Raw genomic sequence first — 19,517 nt, 5'->3', positions numbered from 1 at the left:
TCCTTTGGTTAAAATGAATAATGGTCTTTAAATATTCGGATGGATGAAACCTCGATTTTCTTTTTTTTTTTAAATTTTTTTTTTTTTCAACGTTTATTTATTTTTGGGACAGAGAGAGACAGAGCATGAACGGGGGAGGGGCAGAGAGAGAGGGAGACACAGAATCGGAAACAGGCTCCAGGCTCCGAGCCATCAGCCCAGAGCCTGACGCGGGGCTCGAACTCACGGACCGCGAGATCGTGACCTGGCTGAAGTCGGACGCCTAACCGACTGCGCCACCCAGGCGCCCCGAAACCTCGATTTTCATAGGGATATATCTAAAGCACACAATTAGGGTAGGATTGTCATGTATTATCACAGTAGAATTAGTTTTCTTTTTCCCATTTTTAAAAGCTTGCTACTTATTATTACAAATCTTCTGCTATAAATGTATAATAAATATATTTAATAAATAAAATTGTATTTATTCAGTAAATTTAAAATAGTATTTATTATTTATTTATTTATTTATTTATTTGGCTTTTCTTTTACTGCTTGTCTTTTTCTGAAAGTGTAGGTAAGTTAATTTTGCGTTTTTCCTTCAAAAGCAAATTTTCTTCATTCAGTGCCCAGAGTGCTTTGCACAGAGTGACTACCGAGAAAATACTTATTAATTTAATGAGAAGTCATGGCTTTCATGAAAGAGAACAAGTTTAATTAAATGAATTAAATCATTTTTTACTATTAATCAGCTATTAGGCAGATAATATTTCAGTTAAGATATACAGGTAAGACCTCACTGAGAAGCTAATGTTTTAATTAGGCTCTGAAGGAAGTAAAAGAGTAGCCATGTGGATATTTCAGGCAATAACATGCTAGGCAGAGGGAATAGCAAGTGTAAAGGCCCTGAGGCGGGAGCATGCCTCATGTATTTGAGGAGTAGTGAGACGGTCAGTGTTGATGTCAAGGTTTGGGACCTAAATAGCTGGAAAGATAATGTTGCCAACAACTTAGAGGAGACTGAGCAGAGTAGGTTGTTTGAGATGCTGTTAGACAGGTAAGTAGAGATAGTGAGTCTGTAGTTATAAACATGAGGACAGCTAATTATGCTGTCACGAAAACCATGAGCTTGGATGAGATCACCTGGAAAGTGAGTGCACGTGGGAAGAGAGCCCCACACTGAGCCCTGGGCCTGAGCATGAAAATGGATATTGGTAAATATCCCTAGGTTAGAATAAACATTTTCAGACTGCAATTGCAAACCTGATAAAATATTTTAGAAGCTGTAAATCTGAAGCAGACCGTTTGTTTTCCTGGAATAAATCGTACTTAATTAAAACAAAAGTTTTAAAACAAATGTGCTAAATATTCAACTCAGCAGATAGGATGGCTTTTGTCAATAAAAGTAGGTAAAATTTAATGTAAATCAGTTTTAGGAAGTTTTTCTTACTCTTAAAGTAAAATGGAAGAAATCATGGCATTGCTTTGTGATAGATTCCATATGTTAATAAATATCCTTGAAACACATTGGCTTTAAGATGGTAATTAATCACACTTCTTCGTATCAGCTGCCTAACCTTGTCACTTTTTCTATGAATAGCATTGAGACTTGGTCTACGCTTGTCCTTTTGATCCAATACCTTAATCATCACATCAGTTCTGTGGGGGGAAAGTCAAATGAATATTTTGACTGAGTTACATAATTGTTTGAGTAGGTAATGGGTCATTTCAGTGTAATGAATAATCCAAACCACCGTACAGAACTAGCTTCTTGTCTGCTATTCAAACTGTTCTTTTATATTATAATTGGGTATTTTACTTGTGACCACTACTGTTGTAACAATGTGGATAACCCAATTGTCTTTGGGCATTCATTGAAAAAAAAAAAGTGTGCTTTATATAGGTAAGAATGAAAAGGACTATGAAAAATTTTAGTAGGAAAAGATCTAGAAAGTGTCTTCCTCAAAATTACTAACATTTACTTTAGTTTCCTTTAGGTCAGATCAAACTCTGGGAAGCTAAAGTTGAAGAGGTTGACAGATCCTGTGATTCAGATGAAGATTATGAAGCCAGTGGGCGAAGTCTATTATCCACACATTACACCATCGTGATCCATCCCAAAGACCAAGGTCCAACTTACCTCCTAATTGGATCCAAGCATGAAAAGGTACCTAGGGACTTCCTGGTTGAATTTGAATGAAGTACACTGACGTCATTAAGATCTGGTAATGATTTTCAAATCAATTTTATGGACACAAAGAAGAGACCTTGTCAGACTTGCAGCCCTGTTTGCAGAGCTTCTTCATTTCCCTGGAAATGAGCCTTGTTCAAATGTGTCATTTCTCTATCCTCTCATTAAAAGTAATCTCAATCAGGCTCTGTGCTGACAGCTTGGAGCCTGGAGCCTGCTTCAGGTTCTGTGTCTCCCTCTCAATCTGCCCCTCCCCTGCTCATGCTCTGTCTCTCTCTCTCAAAAATAAATAAACATTAAAAAAAAAGTAAAAACAAAGTAATCTCAAGGCTGAAATTAGTACGTTTGCTTTAGTTAGATCAAAATGTGGATGTCTCAGACTGGGTATTTCAGGGTGACTCTAAAACCTCTCCCTTTTATTTTTGACTCATTTTCAACAAAATTTTGGTTTAGATACAATTAAAAATGAATTATTGTATGTATTATGTGTATATGTAATAAGTAAACAGTATAAAAGTTAATATAACATAAAACAAGGGACACCTCGATGGCTCAATAGGTTGAGCATCTGACTCTTGGTTTCGGCTCAGGTCATGATCCCAGGGTCGTGGGATAGAGCCTCGTGTCTGGCTCTTTGCTAAGCATGCAGCCTGCTTGAGATTCTCTCTCTCTCACTCTCTCTCTCTCTCTCTCTCTCTCTCTCTGCCTCTGCTCCCTCCCCTGTTCATATAGTTAATGTTAATATAAGCATTAATATATAAAAGAGTTAATATAATAGTAAAATATTAATATAGTTAATATAATATAAAATTGAAATATAAAAATTAAAAGATAAAAGAGGCATCACAGATTAGTGGGGAGGTAATGGATCATTCAGTACATAATATGGTATGCTCATTATATATTGAGGAGATTGGCTCTTTAGAAAAACATGAGTTTAGTTTTTCATCTCATACATATAGCAAGATAGTTTCCAAATGAATTTAAAGAGATAAATGAAATTATTACTATTTTTTTAAAAAATTTTTTAACGTTTATTTTTGAGTGAGAGAGAGAGAGCATGAGAGGCAGCGGAGCAGAGAGAGAAGGAGACACAGAATCCGAAGCAGGCTCCAGGCTCTGAGCTGTCAGCACAGAGCCCGACATGGGGCCCGAACCCACAAACTGCAAGATCATGACCTGAGCCGAAGTCAGAGGCTTAACTGACTGAGCCACCCAGGCGCCCCTGAAATTATTTTTTTAAAGGGCCTTTATCTGATATCTGAATAGAAAGTACTTTCTGAAAAAAAACAACATAAGAAATCACAATAGAAATAGTCAATAGATTTGACTACAAAAAATTGAAATACTTGTCTATATCAAATAAAATTACAAACATAACCAAAAGGATAATACAAAAAAAAAAAACTTTTCATGGATGGCTACAATATCTTTAACATATAAACAGCTTTTTTTTTTTTTAATTTTTTTTTTTCAACGTTTATTTATTTTTGGGACAGAGAGAGACAGAGCATGAACGGGGGAGGGGCAGAGAGAGAGGGAGACACAGAATTGGAAGCAGGCTCCAGGCTCTGAGCCATCAGCCCAGAGCCCGACGCGGGGCTCGAACTCACGGACCGCGAGATCGTGACCTGGCTGAAGTCGGATGCTTAACCGACTGCGCCACCCAGGCGCCCCTAACATATAAACAGCTTTTATAAATTACTCCTTTTTTTGTTTACTTTTTTTTTTTACATTTATTTGTTTTTGAGAGACAGAGAGAAAGCACAAGTGGGGGAGGGGCAGAGAGAGAGGGAGACACAGAATCCGAAGCAGGCTCCAGGCTCCCAGCTGTCAGCACAGAGCCCAACACGGGGCTCAAAATCACAAACCACAAGATCATGACCTGAGCCAAAGTCGGACGCCCAACTGACTGAGCCACCCAGGCACCCCTCTTAATGGACATTTAGGTTGCTTCCATATCTTGGCTATTGTGAATAATACCACAAAAAAACATGTGAGTACAGATACCTCTTTGTGCTCCTGATTTCAATTTGTTTGGATATGTACCCAGAAGTAGAAATGCTGGATCATATGGTAATTCTATTTTCAGTTTTATTTTTTACTATTTTCCCTAGTGGCTGTACCAATTTACATTCCCACTAGAAGTGGATAAATGTTTTCTCCACATCCTCACCAGCATTTCTTATCTTTTTTTAAAATTATTTTTATAAAAGCCATTCTGATGAGTGCAGGGTGATATCTTATTATGGTTTGATTTGTATTTCCTCAATGATTAGTGATGTTGAACATTTTTTCGTGTTATCTGTTGGCCATTTGTATGTCTCCTTTGGAGAAATGTCTATTCAGTTCCTTTGACCATTTTTTAATTGGGTTTTTTTCTTACTATTGAGTTATAGGATTTCCTTATATATTTTAGATATTAACCTTTTATCAGATAAATGGTTTGCAAATAATTTTCTCCCATTTCATAGGTTGTCTTTTCATTTTGTTGATTGTGTCCTTTACTGTGAAGAAGCTTTTTAGTGTAGTATAATCATACTTGTCTATTTTTGCTTTTGTTGCCTGTACCATAGATACCATATCTAAGCAATCATCACCAAGGCCAGTGCCCAGAAACTTTGTCCGTATGTTTTCTTCTAGGACTTTTGTGTTTTTGGGTCTTATGTTTAAGTCTTTATTCCATGTTGAGTTGAGTTTTGTGTTTCGTGTAGGATAAGGGACCAATTTCGCTCTGTTGCAGGTGGATATCCAGTTTTTCCAACACCATTTATTGAAGAGACTGTCCTTTCCCCCATTGTGTATTCTTGGCACTCTTGCCCGAGGTCAGTTGACCATATATGCTTGGGTTTATTTCCAGACTCTCTGTTCTGTTCCATTGGCCTATATGTGTATTTTTATGCCAGTTCCATTCTGCTTTGATCACTGTAGCTTTGTAATAAATTTTGAATCAGGAAGTGTGATACCTCCAGCTTTGTTCTTCTTACTCAAAATTGCTTTGGCTATTCAGGGTCTTTTGTGGCTCCTTAGGACTGGTTTTTCTATTTCTGTAAAAAATTCCATTGGGGTTTTCATAGGAATTATACTGAATCTGGAGGTTAGGTAGTATGGACATGTTAAAACTTTAATTCTTCCGGTCCATGAATACTGGATGTCTTTCCATTTATTTGTGTCTGCTTTAATTTCTTTCATCAATGTTTTATAGTTTTTGGTGTACAAGTCTTTCACCTAGTTGGTTAAGTTTATTCCTAACTATTTTATTCTTTTTGATGCCATTGCAAATGAGATTTTTCCATGATTGTTAGTGTATAGAAGTGCAACTGACTTATGTGTGATTTTGTATCCTGCAACTTTCCTGAATTCATTCATTAGTTCTAACAATGTTTTTGTGGACTCTTTAGGGTTTTCTATGTGTCAGATCCTATCATCTACAAACAGATAATTTTACTTCTTCCTTCCCAATTTGGATGCCTTTTATTTCTTTTTCTTGCCCTATTGCTCTGGCTGGGACTTCCAGTGCTATATTGAATAAAAGTAGCAAGAGTGGGCATCCTTGCTTTGTTCCAGATCTCAGAGGAAAAGCTTTCAGTTTTTCACCATTGAGTGTGATATTAGATGTGGGTTTTTCTTGTGTGGCCTTTATTGTGTTGAGGTAAGTTCCTTCTGGATATTATTTTCTTCTTTAAATTTTCTGGATTTCCCAAGTATTTTTTATGTGTTATTCATATGTATTGACAGTCAGATTTTAAATTTGATAGACTTTTTTGTGTTTCTTAAAAGAATATGAACTGGTTGTATTTATTCTAGTCTCTTAGCATCATATTAACTTACTTAATTTTATCATGCTTTTTGTAAGAAACATCTATAGAAAATAATAAAGTTTTAAACAATGGAAAAAGGTCCTATGTACATAATTCAAGAGAGCCTGCTTCAGAACTGTTTGGCTAAGTGGCTTTTGGCTATTATTTAAAAATAAAAAAATTATTCAGTGTCAAAGTTTTCTACTGTTTATGCAAGTTGTTTTTTTTCTTTAGGTCATCAAAAATTATATCTTAGTTAACATCTCTATTAATGTGTTTTGATTTTAAGGACACTTGGCTTTATCATTTGACTGTTGCGGCAGGAAGTAACAATGTAAATGTTGGATCTGAATTTGAACAGCTGGTTTGCAAACTGCTCAATATCGAAGGAGAACCTTGTAAGTTCACAACATATAAGGCTCTATAATTTATGAAATGGACTCCTTAGCCTAATGGAGTTTTCACTTTGTGAGTTCCTGTTTCCCTGCAATCTATCCATCTTTTCATTGGCTTTGTCCTGGGCCAAGATTCTCACTGTGGTTCTTAGGCTCCAGGGACACCATCATTCCCCAATATGCCATGTCCTATAACCTTTCTACCTTTGCTCACATTATTCCTTCTGCCTGAAACTCTCCCCTTCCTTCACATTTCTCATTAACCTGATAAAATCCTACCTACCTTAGGAATTCCCCTTGTCAGCAAGCCCACTCCACATCAGCATCTGGCTCATAAAAGGTACTGAATAAATGTTAAAATTATGTCCCAATGCACTTTGCATTTAACTCTTTTATAGCATCTGTTGCTTTGCATTGAGATTAATTTTTTATGGCTCAGGTGTCCTCATTGAGAGTCTAGATTCGATGCTGTGCTTTATGTAATACAGAGATCATATTTTACTTCCAGTATCTAGTATAGGAATTTAATTAATGTTGGTTTTAGGAATGTCTTTAAGTTTCTCTTTCTTTATCTTTCTGTCTCCTTCTACTCTGGCTTCTCCTCTCTGTCTCTCTCCAGCTCCTTCTCAGAATCATTTCCCTACCTAGGTCACTGATCTTCAGCAAATTTCAGCTATGTCATAGTGCCCTGGTAGACTTGTTTCATATGTTAAGAATGTTAAGACCAAATTCTTCTAGATTTACTTTATTCACAGAAACATGAAAATCCCAATGACCTGGAAACTAAAATAAAATAATGTTACCAAAGGTTTTTCACGAACTGTAAGACTTAAAGCTGTGAGCCAGGCCTGAATAAGCTAATTTCTAAAGAGCTAATTAATGGGAGGCCAAAATAAGTGATTCTTGTGTTTTCTGTTTACATTTTATCATGTATGTAGCCTCTCAGATATGGAGACACCCTACTTTGTGTCACAGCAAAGAAGGAATCATTTCCCCACTGACAACACTACCCTCTGAAGCTCTACAGACAGAAGCTATTAAATTATTTAAGGTAAAATTTTATATGGATTTCTATGTTGCTAAAATTTTAATTGGAAAAAATAAAAATAAATAATTTTGGTTGTAAGGTTTCACTCTAAAAAATTTGGGGCGCCTGGGTGGCTCAGTCGGTTGGGCGTCCGACTTCAGCTCAGGTCATGATCTCGCGGTCCGTGAGTTTGAGCCCCACATCGGGCTCTGGGCTGATGGCTCAGAGCCTGGAGCCTGCTTCCGATTCTGTGTCTCCCTCTCTCTCTGCCCCTCCCCCATTCGTGTTCTGTCTCTCTCTGTCTCAAAAATAAATAAACTTAAAATAAATAAATAAATAATTTCAAAATGTGATCATCATCATCTCATTAAGAAAATCTTCTGAGGGGCGCCTGGGTGGCGCAGTCGGTTAAGCGTCCGACTTCAGCCAGGTCACGATCTCGCGGTCCGTGAGTTCGAGCCCCGCGTCGGGCTCTGGGCTGATGGCTCAGAGCCTGGAGCCTGTTTCCGATTCTGTGTCTCCCTCTCTCTCTGCCCCTCCCCCGTTCATGCTCTGTCTCTCTCTGTCCCAAAAATAAATAAACCTTGAAAAAAAAAATTAAAAAAAAAAAAAGAAAATCTTCTGAAATAAAATTAGGTGAATTGAACATGCTTTCTGAACGAGGATTTGGGACTTACTGAAATAAACTGTAAATGGTTTGGGCAGTGTGAAACAATGTCAGAAGAATCGTTTCCCCTTTAACATCTCAAAAGGAGATATTTCTCATATCACACCTACCTCAGTGTTGGGACAGAGGAGTCAACATCCTTCTTCTCCAGTGCTATTCTCAAATTCTTACTACGCAACTTATTTTAGAAATCCCTGATCATTTGAAGGGATGCCTGGGTGGCTCAATCGGTTGAGTATCTGACTCTTGATTTTGGCTCAGGTCATGATCCCAGGGTCATGGGATTGAGCCTCACGTCCAGCTCCTCACTAAATGTGGAGCCTGCTTAAGATTCTTTCTCTCTCTCTCTCTCTCTCTCTCTCTCTCTCTCTCTCCCCTTCTTCCTTGCTCACTCGCTCTCTCAAAAAATAAATAAATAAACAAGCAAACAAACAAACAAAGTGTTTTAAAAAAAGAAATCCCTGATCACTTGAAATTTGCCATTCAACTGTATCACGCTTTATCCCCTCGTCTCTCATTCACTTTCTGGTAACTCTTCAGATTTCATTAGGATGTCGAATGACTTCATTATCACTTCAGTCACCAATGCCATGTTCTTTTTTTTTTTTTTTAAATTTTTTTTTCAACATTTATTTATTTTTGGGACAGAGAGAGAGACAGAGCATGAATGGGGGAGGGGCAGAGAGAGAGGGAGACACAGAATCGGAAACAGGCTCCAGGCTCTGAGCCATCAGCCCAGAGCCTGACGCGGGGCTCGAACTCACGGACCGCGAGATCGTGACCTGGCTGAAGTCAGACGCTTAACCGACTGCGCCACCCAGGCGCCCCACCAATGCCATGTTCTTAAGATCCTGACCTTCTTAATGCCAAGCTTCACCTGTAGTCACCTTCATCTTCCCATTCTCCAACCCCCCCCATTCCTTACAAGTACACTACTTCTAAAAGCTTCAATTCTAGCATCTCTTTCTAGAACCATAATCTCTTAGCCTGTGAGCTCTCTTATTTTCTTATTCTTCAATTTTTTTTCTAAGACCTTTGTTTTGAGCCATTTATTTTCTTTGAGATCAAAAGAGGGCATGGTAACCATCACTTGGCTTTTCTTCTTTCTTTATCCAGTCTGGATGACTTTCATTAATACTCATAGTTCTTTGGGACCCATAATTCCATGCATTCTTCAGCCAAACCCCAACATAGGTCATTGCTGGTGTCCTGTCCACTTCCACATTGATCATGAGCACATGGCTAGAAAACATCAAACAACCAGGTGTGGGCTAGAGCCAATATACATCCATGGTCTTCACCCTCAGGGCTGACTCCCTCTCCTTTTGCTTATCTTTTGTCACACACAAACCCTCCAGTGCCCTACTCAATAATGTTCTTCACAACAAACTTCTATTTTATTGAGAAGATTAGAGGGCATCAGACATTATTCCTCCAAGCTCTCTCCCTGACATTTTAAAAAAAAATTAATGTTTATTTATTTTTTAGGGAGAGAGAGAGACAGAACGTGAGCAGGAGAGGGGCAGAGAGACAGGGAAACACAGAATCCCAAGTAGGCTCCAGGCTCTGAGCTGTCAGCACAGAGCCCAATGCAGGGGTCACATTCCCAGACCATGAGATCATGACCTGAGCCGAAGTTGGATGCTTAACCGATTGAGCCATGCAGGTGCCCCCCTGACAAACATTCTTTAATTTATTTTCTCCTCCTTTCCTCCAATCTCAGAATCTCATGCACCTTCGTGGATTCCGGTCTTGATTCCATATCAGGACCTCGGTATTTCATTTCGCCCTAGTTTCTTAAGGTCTCAATTTTTGTCTTTCTTTTTTGGCTTCTTCTTGTCTACATTCCTCCCATCTCAAAAAAAAAAAAAATTAATTTGGGGGATATGATATGATATGGTGGTTACGGGAAAGAAACCTTTATCAACTGGAGATCCATACTGAAGTATTTTTTTTTAAGTTTATTTATTTATTTTGAGAGAGAGAGAGAATGAGCAGGGGAGGGGCAGAAGAGACTGAGAGAGAGAGAATCTCAAGCAGGCTCTGTGCTGCCAGCCCAGAACCTGACATGAGGCTTGAACTCACAAACCCATGCTGCTGTAAACATTGGCCCCTTTGAAACAGCATGCCAGTATCTCTTGGATAAATACCTAGTAGTGCACTTGCTGGGTCATATGGTAGTTCTATTTTTAATTTTATGAGGAACCTCCATACTGTTTTCCAGAGTGGCTGCACCAGTTTGCATTCCCACCAGCATTGCAAAAGGGATCCTCTTTCTCTGCATCCTTGCCAGTATCTGTTGCCTGAGTTGTTAATGTTAGCCATTCAGGCAGGTGTAAGGTGGTATCTCATTGTGGTTTTGATTTGTATCTCCCTGATGATGAGTGATGTTGAGCATTTTTTCATGTGTTGTTGGCCATCTGGATGTCTTCTTTTGAAAAGTGTCTATTCGTGTCCTTTGCCCATTTCTTCACTGGATTATTTGCTTTTTGGGTGTGGAGTTTGAGTTCTTTATAGATTTTGGATACTAACCCTTTATCTGATATGTTGTTTGCAAATATCTTTTCCCATTCTGTCGGTTGCCTTTTAGTTTTGCCGATTGTTTCCTTCACTGTGCGGAAGCTTTTTATTTTGATGAAGTCCCAATAGTTCATTTTTGCTTTTGTTTCCCTTGCCTGTAAAGATGTGTTGAGTAAGAAGTGTCTGCGGCCAAGATCAAATAGGCTTTTGCCTGCTTTCTCCTCGAGGATTTTGATGGCTTCCTGTCTTACATTTAGGTCTTTCATCCATTTTGAGTTTATTTTTGTGTATGGTGTAAGAAAGTGGTCGAGGTTCAGTCTTCTGTGTGTTGCTGTTATTCAGCAAAGTATTGGAAGTCTTCGCCTCTGCAATCAGACAACAGAAAAAAATAAAAGGCATCCAAATCAGCCAAGAGGAGGTCAAACTTTCACTCTTTGCAGATGACATGATACTCTATATGGAAAACCCTAAAGATTACACCAAAAAACTGCTAGAACTGATTCATGAATTCAGCAAAGTTGCAGTATATAAAATTAATGCACAGAAATCAGTTGCATTCCTGTACACCAACAATGAAGCAACAGAAAGAGAAATCAAGGAAATGATCCCATTTACAGTTGCACCAAAAACCATAAAATACCTAGGAATAAATCTAACCAAAGAGGTGAAAAATCTATACACTGAAAACTATAGAAAGCTTATGAAAGAAATTGAGGGCACAAAAAAATGGAAAAAGATTCCATGCTCCTGTATAGGAAGAAGAAATATTGTTAAAATGTCAATACTACCTAAAGCAATCTACATATTCAATGCAATCCCTATCAAAATAACACCAACATGCTTCACAGAGCTAGAACAAATAATCCTAAAATTTGTATGGAACCAGAAAAGACCCCGAATAGCCAAAGCAATCTGGAAAAAGAAAACCAAAGCAGGAAGCATCACAATCTCGGACTTCAAGCTATACTACAAAGCTGTAATCATCTACGGTTACTGGTACAAGAACAGACACTCAGATTAATGGAACAGAACAGAGAACCCAGAAGTGGACCCACAAACGTATGGCCAACTAATCTTTGACAAAGCAAGGAAGAATATCCAATGGAATAAAGACAGTCTCTTCAGCACGTGGTGCTGGGAAAACTGGACAGTGACATGTTCTGTATACTTTTTAAATGAATGCATATTCTGCTCTTGGGTGGAATTTTCTATACATGTCAATTAGGTCAAGTTGGTTAATAGTGTTGTTCAAGTTTTCTAAATCTTTAATGATTTTCTGTCCACTTGTTCTCTCAATTATTAAGAAAGGGATATTGAAATCTCCAGCTCTTATTGTGGATTCGCCCGTTTCCCTTTGCAATCCTATCAGGTTTTGCTCCATAAATGTGGAAGCTGTGTTATTAAGTATGTAAATGTTCAGGACTGTTATGTCCTCTAGCAGAACTGACCCCATTATCATTATAAAATGACCCTCTTTATCTCTGGCAGAATTCCTTGCTCTGAATTCTACTTTGCCCGATTTGTTTTTGTTTTTTGTTTGTTTGTTTTTTGCTTTTTTTTTTTTACATTGATATTAATGTAGCCACTCCAGATTTCTTTGGTTAGTGTTATCATAATATATCTTATTCCATTCTTTTAAAGAAAAACTGTTGCTATGAAGAGAATTGACATAATTCATGCAGAATAAATCTAATCATTTCTCACCTTGAATATGTCTTTTTTTGTTGTTTAATTCAGACATGCCAGCTCTTTATAAATGCAGCGGTTGACTCCCCTGCGATTGATTACCATATATCTCTAGCCCAGAGTGCTTTGCAAATCTGTCTGACACATCCTGAGCTACAGAATGAAATTTGCTGTCAGCTCATTAAACAGACAAGACGGAGACAGCCACAGAATCAACCAGGACCGCTGCAGGTATATATTGATACATATACATGCAATTTAAGACGATGTTGTTTTCCTCACTGTAAGAATGATACATATTCAATATAGACATTTCAAAAATACAAAAAGTATGAAAAGGAAAAGTAGCTATTAATATTTTGATATGTATTCTTTCAGGTTACTTATGTATCTATATGTTCCTATATAAATAAAGCTGTATGTGAGTATATTTATGCACACTCAGTTTTTCACATTACTAAAGTTGCAGTGTGCATACTACTTTTGTAAAATTGTAGACTGTAATCATTTACCCTATATCCTTCAACATTCTTCAAAAACATTAATGGTGTATTGATATCAATTGCTACACATTTAGGTTTTTCCGGTCATTTTTCTTATAACAAATTCCCCTATAGTAGACAACTTTGAACCTAAACCCTGTGTACAAGTCCACCAAATTTCTTTGAATCCATTTCTAGAATTTCCATATATCTTGAACAATGTTCAGTGTAATACTCCTTTAAATTCTTCCCAGGTAAAGAGTGGTATTTCATTATTGATTTAGGATACGTTTCTTTAACTATTAGTGTAGCTGAGTATATTTTCAGGTGGCTTTTGGTCACTGAAGTTTGCTCTTCCATGAATGCCTGTTTTAATCTTTGCTTATTAACCCCCTATTAACTGCAGGATGAAACAGAAATTTCTTACCCTCGCAAATAGTACTCTCAGGGGATCTAGGTTTAATGGGACTTGAAGCTTATCCAGTTTAAGCTTATACTATTACTAATGTGTTATTTTGTTTTTAATGTTACTTTCACACGTTTTAAAAGAACATAGGATCATGTAAACACACTCCATAGGGCCCTTTCCCAGGCCTTGGAGGGCCCATGCACGAGCGAGGTTGGAAGTTTAAGCTTCATTTGCATTGAGGGCCCTTCATAACCTAGCTCCTCTTTCTCCACTTCACTTTGTGCATCCTGCAACCAGCATACACTGAAAGGATAAACGCACCCCATTCTTCAGACACACTGTGCCTTTACATATCCTTCACCTTGAACCTGCCATTTTTACTGTTACCTGCATCCCCCTTCTCTCTTCCCACCCTGTAGACTTTACAGTCAGCCCAGGCAACATCTCTTCTGTGAATTCTTCCCTGACTCCCTCAGTAGATAGTCATTCCCTCCATTGGTTATACTTAAAAAATTATGACATGGTATTAACCATGTTACATTGTAAATTATTGTAAAATACATAACTCTTCTCCTAGACTGTAGGTAACTCAAGAGGACAGTACCTTTTTCCCCTTCTTTTTCATATAACATTCATAAAATGATTGAAAATATACTTAATCAAAAATAATAAAGGAGAAGAGAGAGTACAGGACAGAACAAAAGAAAAAACTAAATACAATCCTATTATAAAAAGATAATCTCTGCTAATATTTTATACTTGCCGCATATATATATATATGTATATATATGGCCATATATATATATATATATATATACATATATATATACACACACATATACACACACACATTTTTATATATATGGCCATATATATATGTATATATATATTTATATATATACATATATAAATATATATGCATGTATGTGTGAGTAGATTGGTTGTGGTTTGGGGTATATGATTTTTTACTGTTTTTCAGTCTGTCTTTCCTCATAGCCAGTACTGTATTTCAATGAATGAGTAAATACATAAATGAACAAAAAAGGAATGATGTCCCTAATCTTTGAGTATGATGTCAAAAAAGACTACCCTATCTACATGGCCTTTGGTACCTTAGTTGTGGACAATAGCATATATGACTTAGATGGATTATGGAATGTGGAGGAGGTTTTATGTTTTTATATGTTATAAATGCTCTAAGCAGATAATGTTGATGTGGAAGAAGCAAAAACATTTGGGGGCCAAGAAAGACTATCATCATCCCTTTCCTCATAATCTGTCAGTTACACTGATTCTCACGTGGATCTCTGACTGCCAGATGGTGTCTAACCTATGGTGCTTCTCTTTGCCCAGGGCTGGCAGCTCTTGGCTCTCTGTGTTGGGCTCTTCCTTCCCCATCATCCTTTCCTGTGGCTCCTCAGGCTCCACCTAAAGAGGAATGCAGATTCCAGGTGTGCAGAAAACTAGCCAGCTGAACCGTTTGTGTGGTCTCTGAAAGTCTACAATAAGTCATAAGTATTTAGTAACCTGTCAGGTATATTTGTGGAAGAAACGTGTGAAACAAAAGTGGGTACAGGAAGCCCTTGGTTACCGTTTATATGAGGCTTGGAAAATATTTCCTTTGTTATGTTAAATCTCTTACAGGAGATTGCAATAAGAGCTTGAAAAACTGACCAAGAATATTTTTTTTAATTTTATTTTTTTAATTTACATCCACATCAGCATATAGTGCAAAAATGATTTCAGGAGTATGACAAAGAATATTTTTAAGTGAAAAGTCTATGTACTTTTCAGGGATGAATGACTTAGCATTAGTGGGTGCTCATTCAGTAAAAGCAAGTGTTTTGTTTCCTTCATTTTCCCTGTGGCTACTTTTCTCTACATTGAATTCTTTTTTTTTTTTTTTTTAAATGCTTATTTACTTTTGAGAGAGAGACAGAATGCAAGTTGGGGAGGGGCAGAGAGCGGGGGAGACAGAATCTGAAGCAGGCTCTAGGCTCTGAACTGTCAGCACAGAGCCTGATGTGGGGCTCAAACTCATGAACTGTGGGATCATGACCTGAGCTGAAATCGGATGCTGAAGCCACTGAGCCACCCAGGCACCCCATCTCTACTTGAATTCTTTTATGTAGGAAAACTTCCCTGATGGTTTTCCTTCCTCTTATGCTTGTGTGTATTTGAATTACTTCAGAATTTTTACTCCCTTCGAAAAGACATCTAAAATCCAACTGTCAGAATAGCTTTCTTACAGTGAGACCCAGGGCACCCAGCCAAGGCTTATCAGGATCATTTTGTGCAACAAGTTCACGTTAGGTACTTAAATAGACTCTGGGTCTAAAACAGACCAACACAATGAGACAAAACAACTTGGAAATAGTGGGAAAGTATTCCCCAATTCAGATTATATTTTGGAGACTGTGATCAAAGTTGTGTGACTTTATTTATTTGTTTGTTTGTTTATTTATTTTCATTTATTGAGTTTGTTTTTAAGTAATCTCTACACCCAACATGGGGCTTGAACTCAAGACCCCAAGATGTAGAGTCCCATTCTCTCCCAGCTGAGCCAGGCAGGCGCCCCAACATCATGTGATTTTAGTTGCAGTCACTGAAGAGCCCCTAGACAAAGGGTGGCATTTTACAGATTTTATTTTTATGTAATCTCTATGCCAAACCTGGGGCTCAAAGTCACAACTCTGAGATCAAGAGACACACACTCTACCAACTGAGCCAGCCAAGCGCCCCTAAAGGGTGACATTTTAAAGTCTGCCTAGAAGGCACTTCACAACACAAATATATTTGGAGGTATTATCAGTCTGCTTTCATAAAAATGGAATGTAACAAATGAGGGCAAATAAGATCTCTATCCAGCTTTTGTATTTATTTACTCCAGAGGTTTTGTTTAATGCTTAAAATTTTTTACGAAGTGCATGTTTTATAGGGTAAAGAAAGAAAATACATCTATTTGTTTTTTTGGAGATATTTTTCCTACCTTGTTTAGCAGTCAAGCACTAACCTCAAAGGAGAACTCTGCTACATCATGTTTTTCCTGAGTTATCCTATACTATTTTTATACAATTATTTCCTTTGTGTTTGTTAATGCAATTACTGTATTTTGACTGTATAATGACTGGTAACTTTAAATTCATTTTGTGATGATAATAATACAATAAAGAGGGAAAATGCTTTGTGGGGAAGTTAGATTCAGTCAGTTGCAAAAGTGAAGAAACTAGAATTTGAGAAAAGTTGTAACACTTTAACAACTCAACTTTAACAACTTTTATCAAAAAGAAAAATTATTGTCAAAATTAGCATAATACATTGTAATGTACACGTACCTAATGTATTAGGGTGTCTTAAATTTATTCCTAGGCTTTATCTTAAGTTGTATATTATAGGACAGAATTTGGAAAATATGCCATTTACTGCCAACGGTGCGTAGAAAGAACACAACAAAATGGAGACAGAGAAGCAAGACCCTCAAGGATGGAAATCCTTTCAACCCTTCTTCGAAACCCTTATCATCATTCTTTGCCCTTCAGTATCCCCGTGCACTTCATGAATGGGATCTATCAGGTGGGTTACACTTTCTGGCTGATGAAAGCATGCTTGCTTAACCTTGAATCGTGCGTGTGTCCTCTGTGGAACAGAGAAGTGAGACTGCCTACCTACCTTTGTCAGCAGCTGGCAGTGACCGTAAATGTGCAAATATGTTACGTCTTCTATCAGAACAGCTGAGTTTTGAAACCATTGTGCTAAGAAGGATTCAAACTGCAATCCACATTGAGCCAAATAAGGGAGGAATTTTACTGCCCTTACAACTCTCATGGAAAAAATCAAAAATACTTTGGTTGATGCCTTTCCCAACCAGTGTACTTGCTAGATGAGAAAATAATTACTGACAGTGGGTGTGTACAAGTTTAGTCTTTTTGAAGTCTCCAAATCTTAGGAATTATGTGGGAAAACTCCTCCAGGCCCTTCGAGCTCTCAGATATAGATGTTCCCTTATTACCTGAAGCAAACATGTTCCAAAGCTGGCAATTAGTCTTTGTAGCCAAAGTTTTTTTTTTTTTATCACAGAATTCAGATAAGTAACTGCATATTAAAGGAACAGACATTATTTATTTTTCTGTATTTATTCATTTTTAATTGAAGTGCAGTTTGCACACAATGTTAATTACTTTCAGGTGTACAATATGGTGATTCGACATTTATATACATTACTAAATGATCACAAAGATAAGTCTAGTTACCATCTGTCAGCATACAAAGTTATCACAAGGATATTGACTATATTCCCTGTGCTCTACTTACATCCCTGTGACTGTTTAAGCGCATTTCTTGTGCAATTTTTTTCATTTGCTTAAATATTTCATATCGTACTGTAGTTCTTGGTTTGCTTTTAACGGGTAGGCATGATATCTCTGCAAGATGTTTATAGCTGTCAAATGATCTTTGTATTTTGAATTCATGTCTGTTGGCTGAAGCCAAGATTTCTGAATTCTTACAGCAAGCTAGCAATTAAGATGACATTAATTTTCTCCAGTGGAGCTGTGGCGTGGGGGGGAGTTTAAGCATCTAGATAAATATACGTTATCATTAATCATGCATCAAATATAGCCTGTTTCTCCCTTAAATCCTTTTTGAAAGTTAAGTTTGAAATGTACATAGTTGCTTTTATTAAGAGAACAATGTTGTTATTTCTGCTTAGGTAGTTGGATTTGATGCGTCCACCACAGTGGAAGAGTTTTTGAATACTTTGAACCAGGATACAGGCATGAGAAAGCCAACACAGTCTGGCTTTGCATTATTCACAGACGATCCTTCTGGCAGGGATTTAGAGCATTGTCTTCAAGGAAACGTTAAGGTAAAGCCGACTCCTTTTAAGAAGGCAGACCCCACCAACAGCAAAGAAGCTACTTTTTGCTATTTGCAAAAGGCTTATTAGGTCAAGAGGTTTCAAAAATTCTAAGTAATCTAATCTTCCCAATAAAAAAGGGTTGTGGGACTTTGTTGAAGTCGTAGAATTCTTGACACAATCTGCACACACACATATTCCATGTTAAGATAGGGGAAGGATTAGTAATAGCAACAATGCCCCAACTAGTAGGGTAATAAGAGTGGACGTATGGAAGCTCTAATAAAATAGCTTTTTATTGTACTCATTCACAAGACAATACTTCTTTCCGCTGTTGGAGGAGCTGGGCTAGTCCCTGTTCACAGTGAACTTATGATTTGCTTCGGGAGGAGCAGCCTTATACACTGATAACCTTAAACTAGAATTGAAAGTGATAAATGTTTTAAGAGTGCTGTGAATATTCCACAGATGGAGAGATTAAGTTCAGCATGAGAAAATAAGGAAGAGTTGAACTGGACTTTGAAGGATGGGTAGAAAATGGACCTATGGAGATAAAGAAGGAATTCCAAACATAAGGAAAATCACGAACAAAGATGGAAAATTGGAAGACTTTTAAAAACTCTTTCCTAGGTCATAGTAAAATGACACTAACAAAGTTTCCAGGTAGCAATGGCAACAGTTAGAAATAGAGAATATGGAACCATAAGGAACCTGATCGGAGTTAGCCCACTTATTTTGCAAACAAGGAAGCTGAACCCCAAGAGCAAAAAATGATTTACCCCAAATCACACAGCTAGAACTGGGTCTGGACCCTTTCCCTACTTGATAGGGTCCTTGATTGCTCTCGGGAGTAAGTGCCTTGTTACGGGGCGAAGGTGTCCCTATGATTCAAAGATGAAAGAATTGGGGCAGAATAGGAGAAGAAACAGACTCATAAGCAGTAGCTGCCATAAGTTTAGAGGACATGAAATGTCAGTTCTTTCGTCAAACTATCAAAGCCCAGCTTCACTTGCAGGTCAACCTGTTGGGGCTTGAAGGGGTTCCACCGAATACTGTTGAAGTTCATACTTAGCTCATTAGGAATGTTGGTTGGTAGGTGTGCTACCATCCCCCCACCCCTACACCCCTGCCTATGTGGCTACATATTGAGAAATCTAGATAAGTGAATGTCTTTTTCTCCTCAGCTCCAGCTATGTCCTATTTAGTTCAGCAAATTCAAATGTAAATTTTGAGACACACATTCCTAGAGCACTGTTGTTAATAATTAGTCAAGAAGATAAACTAGCATTTTTGGTTGACTTGAGCTGAGTAAACGTTAGGGGCTTTGCTGAATAACTGCTTATCACATGGTCGTGAAAACTTTTATTTATAATTCTCTAAATGACCTGTTGAAAAACAAGCAAACGTTTATTTGGTTCCTGAAGAATTTTTATTCTTTCCCAATCAAAGAATCTTAAGACTATACTTCAAGTGTCTTTGAGATAACTTCAGTTATTCCAGTCTTCA

At 37.6% G+C, this 19,517-nt stretch overlaps 1 protein-coding gene across 5 annotated transcripts in view; it reads left to right on the top strand.

Annotated features, from left to right (window-relative positions):
• Positions 1–19,517, top strand: part of PLEKHH2 (pleckstrin homology, MyTH4 and FERM domain containing H2) — a 115,606-nt gene that overhangs the window by 72,040 nt on the left and 24,049 nt on the right. For all 5 annotated transcript variants that reach the window (XR_015249252.1, XR_015249254.1, XR_015249253.1 and 2 more), the window contains 7 exons: positions 1,967–2,146; positions 6,260–6,368; positions 7,304–7,416; positions 12,317–12,496; positions 14,510–14,607; positions 16,552–16,729; positions 17,865–18,020. Coding sequence is in view for 2 of the 5 variants with exons in the window: in XM_086701214.1 (XP_086557340.1) it covers positions 1,967–2,146; positions 6,260–6,368; positions 7,304–7,416; positions 12,317–12,496; positions 14,510–14,607; positions 16,552–16,729; positions 17,865–18,020 (1,014 nt within the window). In the remaining 3 variants the exon portion in view is untranslated. The remainder of the gene's footprint in view (positions 1–1,966; positions 2,147–6,259; positions 6,369–7,303; positions 7,417–12,316; positions 12,497–14,509; positions 14,608–16,551; positions 16,730–17,864; positions 18,021–19,517) is intronic.

The sequence above is a fragment of the Puma concolor genome, chromosome A3 (assembly GCF_028749965.1).
Source record: "Puma concolor isolate L17-30 chromosome A3, mPumCon1.1.hap2, whole genome shotgun sequence".
NCBI lineage: Eukaryota > Metazoa > Chordata > Mammalia > Carnivora > Felidae > Puma > Puma concolor.
The sequence above is the reverse complement of the archived record's forward strand: the minus strand, read 5'-3'. Positions and strand labels throughout refer to the sequence as shown.